General features: G+C 35.9%; 1 protein-coding gene across 6 annotated transcripts in view; it reads right to left on the bottom strand.

The window, feature by feature from the left end:
* CDH18 (cadherin 18) overlaps nt 1–21,143 on the bottom strand; it is a 1,208,767-nt gene that overhangs the window by 107,015 nt on the left and 1,080,609 nt on the right. For all 6 annotated transcript variants that reach the window (XM_061129307.1, XM_061129308.1, XM_061129303.1 and 3 more), the window contains one exon: nt 8,117–8,304. In XM_061129307.1, coding sequence (XP_060985290.1) covers nt 8,117–8,304 — 188 coding nt within the window. The remainder of the gene's footprint in view (nt 1–8,116; nt 8,305–21,143) is intronic.

Below are 21,143 nucleotides of genomic sequence, written 5' to 3'. Positions count from 1 at the left end.
ACATTGAGTGGAGTTGGGTTATACAGTAGGACCTTGTTGGTTATCCATTTTAAACATAGCAGTCTGTATTGTACATAACCTTGCCAAACTCCCTAATTATCCCTTCCCTCTTGGAAACCATGTTTGTTCTCTAACTCTATAAGTCTCTCTCTGTTTTGTAAGTTGATGTGTACCATTTCATTTTAGATTCCACATATAAGGTATGTCATACAATATTTCTCCTTCCCTGTCTGACTTCCTTCATTCAGTATGAGATTCTCTAGGTCCATCTATGTTGCTGTAAATGATATCATTTCATTCTTTTCAATGGCTGAGTAATATTCCACTGTATATATGCACTACATCTTCTTTATCCATTCCTCTATCAGTGGATATTTAGGTTGCTTTTATGTCTTGACTATTATAAACAGTGTTGCAATTAAAATTGGGGTGCCTGTATCTTTTCAGATCATGTTTTCCTCCACATATATATGCCCAGAAATGGGATTGTAGGGTTTTATGGTAGCTCTACATTTAGTTTTTTTTAAGTTGTGGATAGCTCAACTCATCAGGCTGTTTCAACAAATCATTAATTTCCAACTAGTATACTAAATAATATTACAGTGCTATGTGCTCAGCGTTTTCAGTTGTGTCTGACTGTTTGTGACCCCATGGACTGTAGCCCCCAGGCTCCTCTCTGCATAGGATTTCCCAGGTAAGAATACTGGAGAGGTTTGCCATGCCCTACTCTAAGGGATTTTCCCTGACCCAGGGAATGAACCTGAATCTCCTGCATTGCAGGCAGATTCTTTACCACCTAGCTACTGGGGAAGCCCAAATAATATTACTGGAATAGGTGTTAAAAAGGGTTAATTAATGTCAAAGTAGTTTCAATGACTCTGTCACTCCATAGCCATGCCTATGGATAAAGAATCAGAACTAAAGTTGCCACAAAGCAGTCCTCTATCAAAGGTATTATAAATACAATGGTAGATTTCACTGAATTGAACTTTCCTCTCTTCAGTTTCTGGCTGAACAAGAGGACCACTTTCAAGATACTTAAATCTTATAAGAATAAAAATAATAGTTTGATTTTAAAATACAATCTCTAATGAATGTTTTATTTAAATAGTTCATTAGTATTAGAAACCTATTTCTTTTTATGTATGAAGTATGTGCATTTGTAATAAGTTGGTATACCATATTTTTATTGCACTTTGTGGCTCACAGCCTCAAAACTTTACAATCTGATGGCAAAGAACATCCTGATTCTTATTCTGTCACTCAACACAAGACAGAGAAATGATACAGAAAAATTCAGTAAATACAATCCACTAAAAATTTAAAAATGTGATTATTTTGAATGGGTATAGTACGGTTTTAGTTGGAAACATTTTCTATTTTTTCCCAGGGTTAATTTAAACTTAAACAAATACATTTATAACTCTTTATGTTTACTCTCACTAGCCACCTTTGATCCTTTATTAAATAAAATGGTATAAATGATATATAGTATAAAATTTAAAAAAATACAAGGTACCCAGTTGCAAAAAAATAAAATATGCACCAACTACTGTGGATAGAGCTACACATACACAGAACACACATTAGATACATGTTCTTGGAAATTATCAGTATGTTGGCACTGTGTTCAGTTGTTCATTCATGTCCAACTCTTTGTGACCCCATGGACTATAGCCCACCAGGTTCCTCTGTCCATGGGATTTTTCAGTATATTTATAATGAATTAATTAGAATAAGTTCTTTCTACTCTACTAGATCTAGCAGATTTAAGAATGATATAGAATTGCTGGAGTTTCACTCGTGGTTCAGATGATCAAGAATCTGACTGCAATGCTGGTGCATGCCATGCATGCTAAGTCGCCTCAGTCCTGTCGGACTCTGTGCAACCCTATGGACTGTAGCCTGCCAGTCTTCTCTGTCCATGGGGTTCTCCAGGCAAGAATACTAGAATGGATTACTGTGCCCTCCTCCAAGGAATCTTCCCGACCTAGGGATCAAATCTGCATCTCTTAGATCTCCTGCATTTGCAGGCAGGTTCTTTACCACTAGCAATGTGGAAGATCCAGGTTCCTCTCTGGGTAAGGAAGATCCCCTGGAGAGGGAAAAGGCAACCCACTGCTGTATTCTGGCCTGTGAAATCCCATGAACAGAGGAGCCTGGTTGGCTACAGTCCATGGGATCGCAAAGACACGACTGAGAGATTAACACTTGCGCATTGAAAAACTAGAGAAATGCTTACCCTGATAGGTAAAACAGAGAAGATAAATCAAAGAAGGATATTTGTGAGTGGAACCTACCTAGAAATGTTACGCCAGAAAGACAAAACTAGAATTTTGATAAAAATCCTTACAGAAGACAGAGGAGGAAGTAAGTTGCCAAAAGCCATGAATGACAGTTCATGCTGTGTTGTGTCCAACTCTACCACCCCATGGACAGTAACCTGCCAGGTTCCTCCATCCATAGGGTTTCCCAGGCAAGAATACCCACTGGAGTGCGTTGCCATTTCCTCCTCCAGGAGATCTTCCCAACCCAGGGATCCAACCGAGGTCTCCCACATTGCAGGAAGACTCTGCCATCTGAGCCACCAGGGTGTTTATGCATGCGATACCAAAGGGGAAGAAGGGTGAGCAGGGATCAATTAGGAAGATAGCATTAATATATACACACTGCTATGTATAGCTAGGTAACCAACAAGGACCTACTTTATAGCACAGGTAACTATGCTCAATATTTTGTAATATCCTTTGAGGGAAAAATCCGCAGAAGAGATATATGTAGATAGATATATAGACCTATCTATCTAACAGTCTATAGAAATCACTGTGTTGTACACTGGAAACCAATCTGACATTGTAAATCAGCTCTGCCTCAATGAGAAAATATTGATATTATTCACAAAAGTATACATAGGATGTGCTATTCCTTATGTGATTATAGGTGATTTAGATAACTTGAAATAAAGGAAGGCAGTAAGATAAGCTCATGGAGTTTTCTGGAAAGTGTAGTTAATATTCAGTGCAAATAGAGGAAGAAAGAAAGAAAAGAAGAAATACAGGTATTGAAGTGTCACTGTGCTCATTAGCCAGGCACAACTTAGAGAACTATTTTACTTCATTTCATCTCTCTGTAACAATCACTTTGTAGCACATTAAAAATAAGAAAACTGAAGATTAGAGATTTGTGATAATGTCAGACATCTCTTACATGGCAAGACCAAAATTTATTTTTCATACAACAGTAAAGATGGTACTTTCCACTGACTAAAAAACCAAGTTTAAGATTTTGGGCTTAAAATAATAGGCATTGTTTTTGCAATTAGGTATACTTGAAGAAGAAAAGTGGTACTACAGACACTGTTTGCCAGAAGTCATAAAAGAAAACTGGGCTGCAGCCTTGAGTTAAAACAAACAAACCAAAAAGTGGAATAACTTCTATAAAGAAGGCAAATCGACATAGGGACCACAAGAACTGAATCTTAGAGAGGCTGCTACAAAGCATATCCCTGGCTACAGAGGTTTATGTCACAGGAAAGAATGCATCAACTTGCATTCATCCCTATCTTTTTCCCCTTTCCACCCAGTCAGGGTCCATTAAACAAGGAATGAAAGTTATCAAAGTGTATTTACAACGTACTGCACCATGGACCAGTGAATTCATCTTGGCAATTTTCTGATGAAGGCTCGATATAGAAAGAATGTGCAGATCCTCCTGCAAACTGATTTATAGAGCAGGGCTGATTTTGATCTTTGGGAAGATTAGCTGTTCTGCCTTGCTGGCTAAAGTGAGCTGCCTTAGAGATTAAATAAGGAACAAGTTCGAAAGGACTGTTTTATCTATTTCCTGCCACCTGTATGAGTGCCTCTTGAAGGTTAAAGTCCACAGAGTTATATAGCTTAATTTTCAAATTGCAATAGTTTATAACATTATATATATATAGCAATGGGATAATTCTAAAATGGATAATCCTAATCTGAAGGATTAAGAAATTTTTGATAAATGCACCCATTGGATTTTAGAGGAAGTACAGACTGTATTAAAAATAAATTCAGGAAAAAAGTGAAAGATGATTTGGACTCATTAAAATATCAAGGTTATTTTTAGTATTAACATTACCACTTAACACAGTTAGAACACTTATCTTGAAAATACCTATTGTGTATGTGCATGTGTGTATGCAATATAGAATAGAGAATGTTAATTATATATAGGTGTACACACGTGCACACATATGATTTTGGCTTCATTTTTCACAAGCAACTTAAAATTAATTGAGGCCATGAAGGGTGATAAGATCCCCATTGTTCTTAATCACACAATATATACTTGTATTTTATATCATGTGTATATTCACACCAGCCACCACTTCCCTCATGTTTTGTAAACATAAAAAAACTTCCTACTTTATACAGACAATAGTTCTCAATTGGCAAGGATCCTCTGCTTCCCATTCCCCCCCATATATTCCAGCTAGATCATTGCAAACTTATCTGCCAACATGAAATTCTCCCTCCTATTTGATTCTGTCAAAGAAGGAGGCATATTATCATAGATTCTTTCTTTCCATCTGCGATCAAGATCTCAAACAGGGTCATCTCTACCTCAGAGCACCTTTTTAATTCAATTACCCTCTCTTTAGTATCCTAAGTCTTGTCTCTTGATTTTTTATCCATCTGCTGATGGATATCCATTCATCCGTCAACATACTTTCCATCTCCCAACTTATAACTAAAATCTTCATTTTATGATGTTCTCATTGATTTGCCTCCCTGGCTTTACTACAAAGCTTCTCAAAGAGGATAGTGTGTTTAAACTTTTTTCTCCCATTTCTTTGCCTCCCATACAGGGTCTCTACACTACAGTAACTTTGTTCTTTTCTTCATTGTAGCAAATTATGTTTCCTTTCAAGTAGGTAATGCAAGTAACTTTCGAGATTCTAAAGAGACAAACTCCTGAGACAAATTTTCTGTCATCAATTTCTGTTGTTTTAGTCAGTAAGTCATGTCTGACTTTTTTGCAACCCCACGGATGGCAGCCTGCCAGGCTCCTCTGTTCATCGGATTTTCCAAGCAAGAATACTGGAGTCAGTTGTCATTTCCTTCAACAAAGGATCTTCCTGATACAGGAATCGAACCGTATCTCCTGCATTGGCAGGTGGATTCTTTACCACTGAGCCACCAGGAAAGCCCACACAACATTCTAGTTAGGTTTAAAGGATGATAAAGGTATGCCTGCGTGCCCAGTCGCTCATTTGTGTCCGACTCTGAATCTTTACAATCCCATGGACTGTGGCCCGCCAGGCTCCTCTGTCCATGGAATTTTCCAGGCAAGAATACTGGAGTGCGTTGCTATTTTCTATTGCAAGGGATCTTCCCAACCCAAGGATCATACCTGAGTCTCCTGTGACTCCTGCATTGACAGGTGTTTTCTTTACCACTCAACCACCAGGGAAGCTTCATAACCGGTGTACCAGCTCAATAAAGATTTGGGAATAAGCTCTTAAAACCCTTCCTGACACAGAGGAAACATTCAACAAATGTGATGTTACTATCTATAGTGATGAAAATGAGATGCAGATGGTGAGCTGAATTAACTTTCATAATCCTAAATGGTTTCATAGATCTAGAATCCTTCATATTTTTAATGACTATATTCCTCCTATTCAGCCTCCTTTGGGAATTTTCACTGATAAAATTCTCTTCTGTATTTTGATATTTTCTTCAAAGACTCTATTTCTTTCCTGCCTTCTGCTTGTTTCTTAAATGAGAGTGTTCCCTAGGGTTTCAGACTCATCTTTCAGAAAGAATTATTCATCCACTTACCTGGAATTATTTGAGTGGAGAAGCCATCCAAGGAATGAGAAGCAGACATTCCTTGTTTCATTTTTCAGGCTATAGTATTGTGTTGGCCAAAAAGTCCATTTGAGTTTTTCTTAACATTTCACAGAAAGCCCCAAACAAAGTTTTTCTGGTGAATTCAATATATTCATTCATTATGCTAGTGCTTATTGAATGCCTATTCAATGTCAGAAAACATCCTAGACATTGGGAATGCAGCAGCAAATTAAAAGACAACCTCATTCTCTTGTAGCTTACATTAAAAATTCATTAGAAATAGAGACATCAAATGAGACCTTGTCACTTCCTGCTTAGATAGCTTCAGTGTTACCTAACAGTTCTCCATTGGGTACAATTTAACAAAATTCTGTGTGCTTTCGTATGAACTAGCTTCTTCACTCTCTCTGCTCGAGAATCAAGGATGTTCTTTAGGTCCTCACTGTGCCACATTTCCCCCAACTCAGGTTCTCATTATGCTTTCTTTCCTTGTCCTTTAATTGTCTCACCTAGTTACCTCCTAAGTATGTTTTAGTTCTGTTCAACCACTGCTAACTAATCAGACAGGATTAAACACCCTAGATTTTGCCTTCCCAATAGCACTGTTTCACTCTCTGTCAGATCACTTTTTATTATCCATCTAAGAATGCATGTGATATTTGATCGGTATCTCTCCACTTCCATAGGTGGGAAGCTCTATGTGGGCTGAGACTGATTTTTGCTCTGCTCAGGCTTTCCTGGCTCATGTAGAACACAATTACTGGCACATAAGAGACACTTAAAACTCAATATTTTTTAAAATAAAGATATGGGAATTGACTCTTTTTATCAACATTTTTTTTATCCAAGTTTGACAATTTCAAAAAGATTAAAATGAGAAGATATTTAGGTGAAGAATCAATATTATATACAGACCAGTGATGACTATTTCCTAAGTATTTGCACACTTTAAGCTCTGCTTCTCAGGCCCCTTTTGTGACATACAAAAGACATATTAATCTTCAATTTTAAATCAGCATAAAATTATGATTATTAGAAGAATAAATGAGATTTTATATAGTGCAAAGATAAAATATATATACAAATACACACAGATAACTAAATAGATAGATAGATAATATAATAAATGACAACTAGATTCAAATACATAAATAGAGGATTGATAGACTGACAGACTGATTGATTCACTTCACTGTTCGGTGTGTATGCTCAGTTGCTCAGCCATGTCTGACTCTTTGTGACCCCATGGACTATGGCCTGCCTGGCTCCCTTGTCCATGGGGCTTCTCCAGGCAAGAATGATGGAATGGGTTGCCATGACCTCTTCCAGGGGATCTTCTCAATTCAGGGATAGAATCCAGGTTTCCCATACTGCAGATTCTTTACCGTTTGAGCCATCAGAATATAATTTTTCAGCCTTTGTTCTCAACATATTATACAGTAGAATCATCCAGAGTACTTGTTAAAAAGACTAATTCCTCACTCCCAGCCTTTCTGAATCAAAATATAATGAAGGTAAGGCCTAGGGACTTGCGTGTTACTAGATTTTCAAGCTGAATTTGTTAAACATTTAAACACTGAGACATACTGCTTTAGAAGTTACATTTAAATTCTCCTTTGCTAACTGCCTGTGTTCTACTGCATTCTTACAAAGGCATGAGCATAGTGTTCTCTTAAAGGCAAAAAGCAATAGATTTAGTCTGGTGACAAATTCTTAGGAATAAAACAGAATGAGGGTAATGAGGAGGTAAATGATTTCACTAAAAGCTCCATGACCATCAAGCAGGAAAGTCTTATAATGCTACTTTGATTAGCATAATGTAAAATAATGATATTAATAGAACTGGAATTCATGGTAACTATGTTATCTGAAAACAAAAATAAAGGAATATATTCATAGTGTATTCTACATCTGACCTTCCCACCATACTAAAACATAGGGCTTCCCTGGTGGCTCAGACAGTAAAGAATCTGCCTGCAGGAAGATCCCTTGGAGGAGAAAATGGCAACCCACTCCAGTATTCTTGACTGGAGAATCCCATGGATGGAGAAGCCTGGTGGGCTATAGTCCATGGGTCGTGGAGTCGTACACAACTCAGCAACTAACACTTAAGAAATGATTTAAACACTTAAACAAAATCATAATTAAAATGTCATTACATATTAAAGAGGAAATACTTTGTCATTTTAATGACTTGAAAACATATATTATTAAATATCTTGCCAAATTTGCATTCATGGAAAAATGAGTGAATTGCCTAGCTCACTAACAGAATTTTTTACCTTTTTTAAGGAAAGGATCCCTTCTCTTGTCTCTTTGTCAGTGGAAATGGAGAATATGCCAACACCGTCACCATTAATGATGGAGTATGTCATGTCCGCATTTGAGCCAGTGTCTGCATCATTTGCCTTGATTTTCCCAACAGCTGAACCAACTTGAGCTGACTCAGGAACATACAGCTGATAGTGCTCTGAAAAAATATTTTATATTAAAATCATTTGATATAATAATGGTCATAGAACAATCATTTCATAAGAAGACACTGAAATATTTAGGCCACACATCTATTTATGTTTACATCTATTTCATCAATGCTCACATTTCCCTACAGGCACTTATGAAATATATAATAAGCATGATGTACATGTTGTCACCAATTGTTTTATTGCAAAGTTAGAAACATCTATTATAGTAATTTATTTATTATATAAAGCTTCAAATGACTATATAAATACCAGAAACCTTTAATTAAAATGTAATTTTATAAAAATTTTCAACCAAGATTAAATTAATGAGATTTCATACTATACATAAATACAATTAGGCCATATGGATAGGTGAATGTGAAGCATCTATAACAATAACTTCTGAGTTAATAATTTTTTTAATTTTGGTACAATATTTCATTTTTTTTGGTTAGTGCATCTGTAAGTGTGTGGAGTATTCTAATTTTTTTCTAAAGGTAAAATTGCTTGCTTTAAAGTGTTATATGTTGTTGTTGTTCAGTCATTAAGTCATGTTCAACTCTTTGAACTCCATGGACTACAGCATGCCAGGCTTCCCTGTCCTTCAGTAGCCCCCAGAGATTGCTCAAGTTCATGTCCATTGAATTGGTAATGCCTTCCAACCATCTCATTCTCTGTCAATCATTCTCCTCCTGACCTCAATCTTCCCCACCATCAGGGTCTAATCCAGTGAGTTGGCTCATTGCATCACATGGCCAAAGTACTGGAGCTTCAACTTCAGCATCAGTCCTTTCAATGAATATTTAGGGTTGATTTCATTTAGATTGACTGGTTTGGTCTCCTTGCTGTCCAACAGGCTCTCAAGAGTCTTTTCCAGCACCTACATGAAGATACTGAAAATTGACTTTTATGTGTGAGTTTGTATGTGTCTGTTATTCAACAAAGATTTTTCCCAGTTCTATACATTTGTTTACACTATACTTGACTTCAAATATTATTTTTTAGTTCAACAGCCTCACCAACGTAACAGTTCATGAGTAGAGCACCTTCTGTGAAACATGATCCCCTGATCTTAATCATGTGCTTTGACCAGGATCTGTCAGATTGCTAAAGGCACCATATTCCTCTTAACAAAGTTATTTGACCTGGGAAAAGCATGAGACCCACATTTTTATAGGACTCCACAATTCCTCTCAGTTGATGGATGCAAGGATAGGCAGGTGATTCACAATGATTCACAAGGAGATTCCATTCCCCAAAATGTTCAAACTGGAGCTCATCTCTCTTCTTTCTGATACATTGAAAGAGGCTTCTGACAACGCACGTGCTTCCAAAATTCATGTTGGCATAGCTAATCTAAGCTCTGTAATAATTTTTTAGAACCCTTAAAAATGTTACAATATTCCTGAAAGTGAAAGTGTCAGTCACTTGGTCATATCTGACTCTTTGCAACCCCAGGGACTGTAGCCTGCCAGGCTCCTCTGTCCATGGGATTTTCCAGGCAAGAATACTGAAGTGGGAGCCATTCCCTTCTCCAGATCTTCCTGACCCAGGGATTGAACCTGAGTCTCCTGTTTTGCATACACATTTTCTTTACCATCTGAGCCACCAGGGAAGCCCCAGGAAGCTACATATAAAATAGAACACTGTTCTGATGAAAAACATAAGAAAAGTTGCAAAATAAATTAGAACCTATTGCCCAAAACTTTTTGAGATAGGCTAGGAAGTCAACTTCCTAGTTGTGAAAGACTAAGTTCCAGGTATACTATAACTTTCCATAATTCAATAAGCCACCAAAGGACTTTTGGCTTGTGAAAATTAGGGTGATGACACTTGTAAAAAAAAAAAAAGAGTCTTTGTACACAGAGATAAATAAGTAAATCACAGAATTGTTATGATGGTATTATTACAAAGCACATTGTTTTAACAAAGGAAGTTGAAAAAATAGTACCAGTGGGTCATAAAAGAGGCATGGCTCAGAAAACCTTTAGGCAGAATCTTTCAAGAGGAAACCTATCCTGGAAGAAGACGATTCAGTGCAAAGGAAGAAAGGATATTTGCTGCTAGATGGACCTTTGTTGACAAATAATGTCTCTGCTTTTTAATATGCTATCTAGATTGGTCATAACATTTCTTACAAGGAGCAAGTGTCTTTTAATTTCATGGCTGCAGTCACCATCTGCAGTGATATCAGTGCCCTTAAGTAATTCCCTTTCCTCATATGTTGGCTAAATATGGGGACTCACTTCTAATAAATTGAACACAGCAAAATTAATGAGGTATTACTTCCAAGATAAGGTTATAAAAGCACTGTGGTTTCTTTCATGAGTACTATTTCTCAAGTTCCCTTAGATTGCTTCCCTGGGGGAAACTATCTATGATGTTGTATTGAAGCCCTATGGAGTGCACCATATGACAAGCGACTGCAAACTGGCAACAATGATGTTAGTAAGCTGGAAGCAAAAACCATCCCTGCCTCCCCCAGGAAAGTTTCTGAATAAGATCACAACCTCTGCTGCCAAACATACTGGGATCTAATAAACCTGAACCTGAAGCACCTAGCTAAGTCAAACCTAGATTCCTGATCTCCAGAAACCATGAGGTAATAAATATTGGTTGTTTAAGCTCCTCAGTTGGATGATTTGCAATATAGCAATAGATCATTCATATACACCAGCCTTGTAGTTGTCAGTGATTTGACAAATACAAGGGACCCTGTTTAGTTCTTTCCTTTCTGTGGTGCTTTGCATAATGTTTGGGGAAATTAAAAGCAAAATTGAAACAAAAATCCAAACAAGCAAACAAAAACATGATAAGCAGTTATTCTTGGAGCAAAGTTTTCAAATGCCTTTTAATCACCCAATTTTATTTTGTAAAGAAATAAATTATTGCTGTTATAGCCAGTGCTCAAGGTGAAATACTTATAAGCAAATTCTCAGCTCATCCTCCTAGACAGCCGTCCCCAACCTTTTTTAGCACCAGACACCCATTTCATGGAAAACAATTTTTCCATGGACTGGTGGTGGAGGTTGGTTTGGGGATGATTCAAGCATTTTACGTTTATTGAGCACCTGGTTTCTAATGCTGCTGCTTATCTGACAGGAGGTACTGGTCCTTAGCCAGAGTTTGGGGGCCCCTGGGTTAGAGGATACCATGAAGTAGGTGCTTACTTAGTCATGTCTAACTCTTTGCAACCCCATGGACTGTATTCTGCCAAGCTCCTCTTTCCATGGGATTCCTAGGCAAGAATACTGGAGTGGGTTGCCATTTCCTCCTCCAGAGGATCTTCCCAACCCAGAGATGAACACATGCTGCCTGCTGCTCCTGCATTGCAGACAAACTCTTTACCACTGAGCCACCTTGGAAACCCCTAGAAGACACCATACATTCAGTAATTACACTCTGCTTTTTTTTTTTTTAACCAAATGGAGTTGAAAATTTCTTTCCACATAAAGACCTACACATGGACTTTTATAGCAGCTTTATTCATCACAGATAAAACTTGGAAGTCATCATTTATTTTTGCTATTATTGTCTATGTTTTGTGCCATAATCAAGACATTTTTGCCAAGACCAATGTCAAGAGTCCTTTTCCCTCTGTTGTTCAACGGGTGTAAAATTTCTATCATACTTTCTCTTGTGTGTGCTCAGTCATGTACGATTCTTTGGGGCCAGATGAATTGTATCCTATGATGCTCCCCTGTCCAAGGATTATCCCAGCTGGAGTGGGTTGTCATTTCCCACTTCAGAGGATCTTCCTGAGGCAGGGATTGAACCCGTGTCTCCTGCATTTTCTGGTGGATTCTTTACCACTGAGCCACCCGGGAAGCTGACTCAACTATATCGGCTGATTTAATAATTCTAGAGACCTGTTGCATGACATGGTGCCTACAGTTAACAGCGTAATATTGTGTACTTCAAAATATGGAACTACAGCAGACTAAAAGAGTTCTGCACAGCAAAGCAGATAATCGACAGAATTAAAAGGCAATGCAGAGGATGCATGGAAATATTTGCAAGCTTCCAAAATATATAAATAACTCCTACAACTCAAGCAAAACAAAAACAGAAACAATAATGATTAGAAAAATGCACAAATGATTTGAGCAGACATTTCTCCAAAAAAAGACATAAAAATAGGCAACAGGTATATGAAAATATGCTCAACATCATTAATATCAGGGAAACGCAAATTAACACTTTAGTGAGAGATAACCTCAAACCTGTTAGACTGGCTATTGTTGACAAAACAGAAAATGAAAAGTGTTGGCACGGTTTTGGAGAAATTGAAATCCTTGGACACTCTTGGTGGGAAAGTAAAATGGTGTAGCAGCTATGTAAAAGAGTATGGAGTTCCTTGAAAAGAGTAAAAATAGAACTACAACATGATCCAGAAATCCTACTTCAGGGTACATAGTCCAAGGAATTGAAATGACAATCTCAAAGAGATGCCTGTGTCTTTATGATATCTGCAGCATTATTCACAATGGCCAAGATAACAGAAACAACCCATGTCTATTTTATTCATAAGTGAATAAAAATAATGAATAAAGAAATTGTCCAATATGATAAAAATATCAGCAATTTGGGAAACAGAACTATTGAATGTATATATGTGTATGTATAGGATACATATGAATGTATATGAGTGTATATGATATTCTAGTGAGATAATTATAGAATTCATAGAAGAGAAAATTTAAAATAAAACAGAGATATTATGATAAATGGATATGAACTCAATGAAGTTTAGATGTCTCTGACAACAAAGATCACTAAGAATATAAAAATAAAGTTACTAGGATTTAAATAATTTCTTTTTTTAAAATTTTTTTTATTTTTCATTTATTTTTATTAGTTTGAAATAATTTCAGGGAAACCAAGGTCTTTGAGATCCAGATGCTTTTAGATAGAAAGCATATTCTAAAAGGAGCTCCGGGCACTTCATGCTCAAATATTTTATTAATATTTCTGTTTTACATTAATATTCACACGTTCCTTTGAAATTTTAATCCTAAATATATTTTTTAGGTTTTGTCACATTTTAAGATACTATGATTAACCTTGGGAGAAAATATCTAAAATTATCCTAAAATAACAAAAGATTTTAGAGAAAACTTTACACACTACTTATAACAAAATCATGCAATGATCAATTATGAAGACATACAGCATGCAGAGTCACATTTAAGAATTCTAACAACTGAGGGTCAACAGTCCAAAAATAATTAGGTTATTATCATCTTGAATAATAATGATAATACACGAATTTCCATTTACCTGTTATTTTATGAAAATTGAAATTCCCTTTAGGAGTAAAAACATTTGAGAGAACCTTTAAAGGATATAGTTTAAATGTATTTAGTAATCTTTGACCTGAGGTCTAAAGTTTTGGCTTTCCTATTCATGATATAATCCAATCACATGGAAAGAGTCAGTTTATGATTTAGAAAGAAATGCACTCTTATTTAAATAAGATTAGCAAAGGTCAAAACTCTCAGAATCTTGGTACACATGGTAAATGATCTCTTGCCTTTCTGTGTTATTTTTACTCGGTAATTGCTCTCTCTGGGAAAAAGAAAAAAGATCTTATCTTGGATAATTTTACAGTACAGTCTAATCAGCATTTCTACAGTTGCCAAAAAACTCCCTCAGTGTACTCTGCTTGAGTTCACAAAAAGGTCACATATTGTACGAGTGTTATTCAACTTTCAAGAGGAGTAAGGAGGACTAAAAAAAATACATTGAGATTTTATTTCTCACAGACACATAAATACACACACACAAACATATCATACGGATTGTGTTTTTTGACTATCATCATGTATATACTAGCTTGAGAGAAAGAGATCATGTATTCATTTTACAGAAATAAATTTTATAATTGGGTTCATAAGGACAGACACAAATTTAAAACAACAGACTTGGTTCTTAATTCTCCCTGTTAAAATTAAGGGGAGAGGTTTCTTTTTCCCCCAGTTTCCTTTCTTTTCTTGGAGCATTTACAAGAGAAAACTTGTCATGTGTATGACTATGTATGTGAAATATTTATATATGTATTGCATAGTTAGAAGATATTTACTTTAAAATCTCATAATGCCATAGGTACAATCATAGATCTAGTTGATATAATAAAGGGATTGATTTAAAAAATATCTTTTATAGAATACAGCCTATGTATATAGGTTATACATTAAAAAAATAAAATCCCAATCATTTAATATCATTTTTAAAATGAAATTTATTTTACACATTATTTGGTATATAAAACAGCCAATTTGTTCTTTATCTGTAGCTTGGCTTTTGTAAAAAATAGTCATATTTGATAATAATGCTGTTCCAGTACACTCATAATTCATAAGTTGGTTGTCATATACACAAGCTACAACAGAACAGCCCTGGTTATTGTTTTGATAGTCATCAGTTATGGAGGGATATGCTGTCTGAATTGTGTGGCAATAAAGAATCACTTAAAAAAAAAATCTTTCATAGCAAAGCAAATTTTTGTTTTGTTTAAGGCCAAAGTATTTAATGACTTGCAAAAATGTGATGCAAAAGCTGTCCCAAACTAACCAGAGTGTCCAAATTTGCACCACTACATGTTGTGAGGAGATGAGCTATAGTGTGATGAAAATTACAACCAGCCAGACTACTTAATGCTGTGAGATAAGCTCTTTTCCTGCATCCATAATTTTTGGATGTATTTTGGTCTTTATAATACACAAGTATCACCAGAATATGTTTAAATCTGGATGGTGTTTTAATATTAAAACATGTTGAGCTGTTTTATTTTTTTATTTTTTATTTTTTTTTTAATTTTTTTTATTAGTTGGAGGCTAATTACTTCACAACATTGCAGTGGGTTTTGTCATACATTGATATGAATCAGCCATGGATTTACATGTATTCCCAATCCCGATCCCCCCTCCCACCTCCCTCTCCACCCGATTCCTCTGGGTCTTCCCAGTGCACCAGGCCGGAGCACTTGTCTCATGCATCCCACCTGGGCTGGTGACCTGTTTCACCATAGATAATATACATGCTGTTCTTTTGAAATATCCCACCCTCACATTCTCCCACAGGGTTCAAAAGTCTGTTCTGTATTTCTGTGTCTCTTTTTCTGTTTTGCATATAGGGTTATCGTTACCATCTTTCTAAATTCCATATACATGTGTTAGTATGCTGTAATGTTCTTTATCTTTCTGGCTTACTTCACTCTGTATAAGGGGCTCCAGCTTCATCCATCTCATTAGGACTGGTTCAAATGAATTCTTTTTAATGGCTGAGTAATATTCCATGGTGTATATGTACCACAGCTTCCTTATCCATTCATCTGCTGATGGGTATCTAGGTTGCTTCCATGTCCTGGCTATTATAAACAGTGCTGCAATGAACATTGGGGTGCACGTGTCTCTTTCAGGTCTGGTTTCCTCAGTGTGTATGCCCAGAAGTGGGATTGCTGGGTCATATGGCAGTTCTATTTCCAGTTTTTTAAGAAATCTCCACACTGTTTTCCATAGCGGCTGTACTAGTTTGCATTCCCACCAACAGTGTAAGAGGGTTCCCTTTTAATCTGAGTTTCTTTTTTTCCCAGTGATGAAAATTTTCTTTCCATACATTCATTTTTTGTTGTTGTTTTTGAAGGGATGTTTACATTCATAGATTTTCCTCTCTGTCCTCTCCTGCATACAAAATACAATCGTGCTTATTATATAAAGATTTTTCACTTTTTTTCATTTTTTTCATTTTTATATTTATATTCATTTATATAATTGTTTTCATTTGAGCATTGGTTCTTTTGATTTTTATTGCTTTCAAGTTGATCTTTACTAAGCATTTTCAGTTTTCTAGAACTCCTAATTTATTTCCTACATCTCCTTTTACACAACATCAGGTTACTGAACAAAAATGTAGTTATATCAGAAACTTCAAGCCTTCCTTACTTATTATGTTGAAACTATTTCTGTTTATATTTTATTAAAAATGATGATTAACTTTCAAACAAGAAAATTTGTTGCCTATACTTGGTTTATCTTCAGATCTCTGGACATCTGTAATATCACCTTCTCTTTTATTATAGTAATTGTATATACTCCTAACTTTTATGATTTTGTAATACAAAAGGCTTTTTAAAATCTTCTAATATCATTAATTATATATAATTATTATGAGTATTATGTTTCATAAAATACAAAGCAATTTATATTTTCCCTATGTTTATATCTTTTGTGTAAAGAAATGTAATGCTTATGTAGTAATATTGATCAATCACTTTATCTTTAATGTCTTTTTTTTTTTTAATCTTCCCCTTTTCTAATGCCATAAAATAACCTAAAGTTTCCTTTAAAGTATAAGTAGCATATGTCTTTAGTCACTTTGGTAAACCTTTAAGATGTTGAGTTATCTACTTTTACAAGGCTAACCACTGGGGCCTGTGCCTTTCATTATCTGATGTGTATTTTATCTGTAACCCCAACTCGGACATATACCAAGTCCTGGGGTACACATTATATGGCTTCCTAAGGGCTTCACAAAGTCCACTGGATCTACTTTTCAAACCAAGTGGATGTTGATATCTGTTTTATCAACTCCCCTTCAATTATTTTCCCTTAAAAGTTCTTAATTATTTATGAATATATACCCTTTCACTTGAAGTTTTGGATCAGTCTAGATTGTTGTTGACTCATTCACTAAATGTCACTTACCTTGTGCCAGCATAATTTCAGGTACTGTGCATATGTGCTAAGTCACTTCAGTTGTGTCTAACTCTTTGCAACCCCATGGACTGTAGCCTGCCAGGCTCCTCTGTCCATGGGGTACTCCAGACAAGAAAACTGGAGTGGGTTGCCATGCCCTCCTCCAGGGAACTTCCTCACCCAGGAACTGAACCCACATCCCTTAAGTTTCAGTTCTTTACCACTAGTACCACCTGGGAAGTCCCAGTTTCAAATACTAAGTATACAGTAAACAAAACACCAAAATCCCCATCCTTTTGGAGTGCACTTTCTTATGGGCAAGATATATGATAAAACTTTATAGTATATTATGATAGTGATAATGCTAAAGATAACAGATTTTTATTATCTGTTTATATGTTGATTAATCACCAAAATATCTCAGACAACAGCAAATATTTAATTCTACCTTGCGTAGTATAAGAACTATGACTAAGTTACAACTGCTGGGTTAGTCTCAGTTCAAAGTGAATTTTCATTCCAGAATATGAGCTGAAAACATAGTCATCAGGAAGGCCAAGATAAGGAACAAAGGATGCAACCACTGAAGGGCATTTAAAGTGCCATGTGGCATGTCTATTTGTCTTCAGTTGGCAAAACAGCCTTTGACACAAAGTTAAGTAGCAGGAGCATATACACCATTTACAGGAAAACATGATAAGGGCAGGAAAGAAATAAATGATTGTGAAAAAGTAATATAACCTGTCCACAGTCTACTCTCTTAACTCAAATAACTCTTTAGTTTACTCTCTAGACTCTAAGGAACTATGTGTTGCTTAGAGTTAAAAAGTACTTACCAGTTCCCTGACATTCCCAAATCTCTTTAAATGAAGTACCAGTCTTGATTTTAAGATCTTTCGATATAATCATATACAACATAGCTTTTCTTGTTCCAGAGACCACTGAGTTAGGACACAGTATTTGCCCACCACAAATTCAACATATAATTGGGGATAAATAAGGACAAAATTATTGAAATAAAAATCCCATTTAGATGGAAAAAAAATGTTAGTGGCTCACAGAAATTCAAAAATGATTCTATGCAATCATTACAAGGATTTCTGTCCTTAAGACTTTGAGGCTAATTTATTTGTTGAACTCTTTACATTTACATTTTAGCCATAAAAGTCATGAAATTTTGGTTTCTTCTTTTTTTTCATGTCTATTACAAAACATACTGGTATGTTTTTCTCCTGAGCTCATCTCTTTTTTGTAGTATCTTATCAAATACAGCCAATAGCAATCAACTCATAGACATTCTCATTTAAAATCTCTTCTCCTAAAGCCATGGGTACATTAGGTACATTTTCTGCCCTCCAAGTTATTCTAGGAAAATATTTATCAAAGCAAAATACAGTCACTTTATAGCATCTTATAAGCATTACCTAGTGCTTTGCTCTTCTTCAAACACAAATCCACATATTTTGTTGTTGTTTTTGCCTTAGTCAAATTAATTGATGAATCCTAAATTCAGTGGGAGAATAATTTCCACTAATAGGAAAGTATGGCAGAGACAGGAAGAGAACATTTAAATCTACCAGAGCAGGTAAGAGAGATACCAAGTATTTGGGGATAGGAAGTCAGTAAAATACTATTACAAACAATTCTCTGAGGAAATGAGACAAATGAGAATGAATGTTGTGTAATGATTGCAATCCCTGACCCAAACATCTTAAGTAGTTTGTCAATGAGTTTGAATAATGAACTCATCGAATGCACTTTTTGTTTTAATGCATCTTCATATCATCTTTTTAAAATGCAATTTAGCATGTTAATGTTTCTCTGAGAAACAGTTTTTCCTCTTTCTCCTCAATTTGGAAGCCACTTCTCTATTGTTCTTTGTACTCTACTTTTGTTGACAAGTTCATGGTAAGTTAATTACTTTCTTTTTGGTTTTGGAATTCTAAACTTCACCATAGCACATCTAAGTGATGATAATTTTGACCCTGTTTGGAGCTTCTTACAATTTTTTATCTAAGAATCCATGTCTGTATTTATTCTTGAAAAATCTTAGTCTAGGGTTTTGTTTATTTGTTTGTTTCTTTTTTAATACCTCACCATTTTCTTTGGTGTCTTCATATGAAAGTCCTTTGATTATTTTCCTTTGGCACATAATGATTTCTCTCTCTTTAATCTTGAGCCTCTCAGATGAATTCTGGCTAATTTTCTTCAAATATGTCTTCCAGTTTACTTTCTCTGACTCTAGTTGTGTCTAACTCTTTTCCTTAATTTGCTTGAGTTCTTAACATCAATGCCTGTGCTCTGTCTTCTGTTGATTGACAGGTGCAGTTTTTCCCTTTTTTTTTTTTTTTTAATTTCAGAGCAAACCCTGGTTTCATGCCATACACCTAGCTCTACTAACATCTCACTGAATTCCTGGGATTGTATACTCCCTCTTTTCTCCATGGCTCACAAGCTAAGATGCCAAGCCAGATTCTGCCTTACAGTGGCTCTGAGCGCCCACAACACAACTTGAAAATTTCTCACTTGAAGTACCAAGGCACTCACACTACTGTGACCATGTGAAAATATGAAGTCTACTGAGGGAAAAGTTATATCAGTGGCAGAATGCACATAAACTCCTAAATTCTTATTATTCCAGAGTATCACACTTAGGCTTTACAGAACTCTACAACAGATCTCTGGTAGAAAGGAACTCCCACATGTTCTTTGTATTTTCAAGGTCAGAAGACAGCACGACAAACCTAGGCAAATATGCAAGAGTATATTCTCCCTAGCAGAAGAGGTGGCTGTATTGGAAAAAAAGGAGTCTCTGAGTTCTATAGCTAATGATAGCTTAGAGATTCTAGGACTAACTCATATCTATTGAATTGTTTGTGTTTTCTTTTTTTTTTAAACAATGAAATCAATGTTCAGATTGTCTGCCACTTTTTTTCCTTCATTCCTCTAAATTTAGGTTCCTTTTTATAGTAGCTACTTAACTGCTGTAAAAGCAAAATATCAATAATTTATACACTACATTTATTTTCCTGTAAAGATCATGAAGGTTGGTTCACTCCTAGCAGTTATAAGATATAGCTCAGCAGTGGCCATTGGACTGGGAAAGGTAAGTTTTCATTCCAACCCCAAAAAAGGGCAATGCCAAAGAATGTTCAAACTACCATACAATTACACTTATTTCACATGCTAGCAAGGTATGCTCAAAATCCTTCAAGCTAGGCTCCAACAGTACATGAATGGAAAATCTCCAGATGTACAAGCTGGACTGAAGAAAAGACAGAGGAACCAGAGATCAAATTATCAACATCTGTTGGACTGTTGAAAAAGCAAGAGAAATCCAGAAAAGCATCTAGTTCTGCTTCATTGACTATGCTAAAACCTTTGACATGTGGATCACAACAAACAGTGAAAAATTCTTAAGAGATGGGAATGTCAGACCACCATACCTGCCTCCTAAGAAACCTGTTTGCAGGTCAAGAAGCAACAGTTAGAACCAGACATGAAACAACGAACTGTTTCAATATTGGGAAAAGAGTATGTCAAGGTTGCATATTGTCACATTGCATATTTACTTTATATGCAGAGTCAGTTCAGTTCAGTCACTCAGTCATGTCCGACTCTTTGTGACCCCATGAACCGCAGCATGCCAGGCCTCCCTGTCCATCACCCACTCCCAGAGTCTACCCAAGAGTACATCATGCAAAATGTGTGGATGGATGAATCACAAGTTGGAATCAAGATTGCCGGGAGAAATATCAACAGACTCAGATATGCAAATGGCAGATACTCTAATGGCAGAAAGTTAAGAACTAAAGAGCCTCTTGATGAGGGGGAAAGAGGAGAGTGAAAAAGCTGGTTTAAAACCCAACATTTGAAAAACTAAGATTATGGCATCCGGTCCCATCACTTCATGGCAAACAGATGGGGAAAAATGGAAACAGTGACAAACTTTATTTTTGTGGGCTCCAAGATCACTGTGGACAGTAACTGTAGCCATGAAATTAAAAGACGCTAGCTCCTTGGAAGAAAAGGATGACAAACCTAGACAGCAGGTTAAAAAGCAGAGACATCAGTTTGCCAATATGGATTGATATAGTCAAAGCTATGGTTTCTCCAGTAGTCATGTACAGGAGTATGAGTTGGACCCT

The sequence above is a fragment of the Dama dama genome, chromosome 25 (assembly GCF_033118175.1).
Source record: "Dama dama isolate Ldn47 chromosome 25, ASM3311817v1, whole genome shotgun sequence".
Taxonomy (NCBI): Eukaryota; Metazoa; Chordata; class Mammalia; order Artiodactyla; family Cervidae; genus Dama; species Dama dama.
Note: the sequence above shows the minus strand (reverse complement) of the source record. Positions and strands in the feature narration are given on the sequence as shown.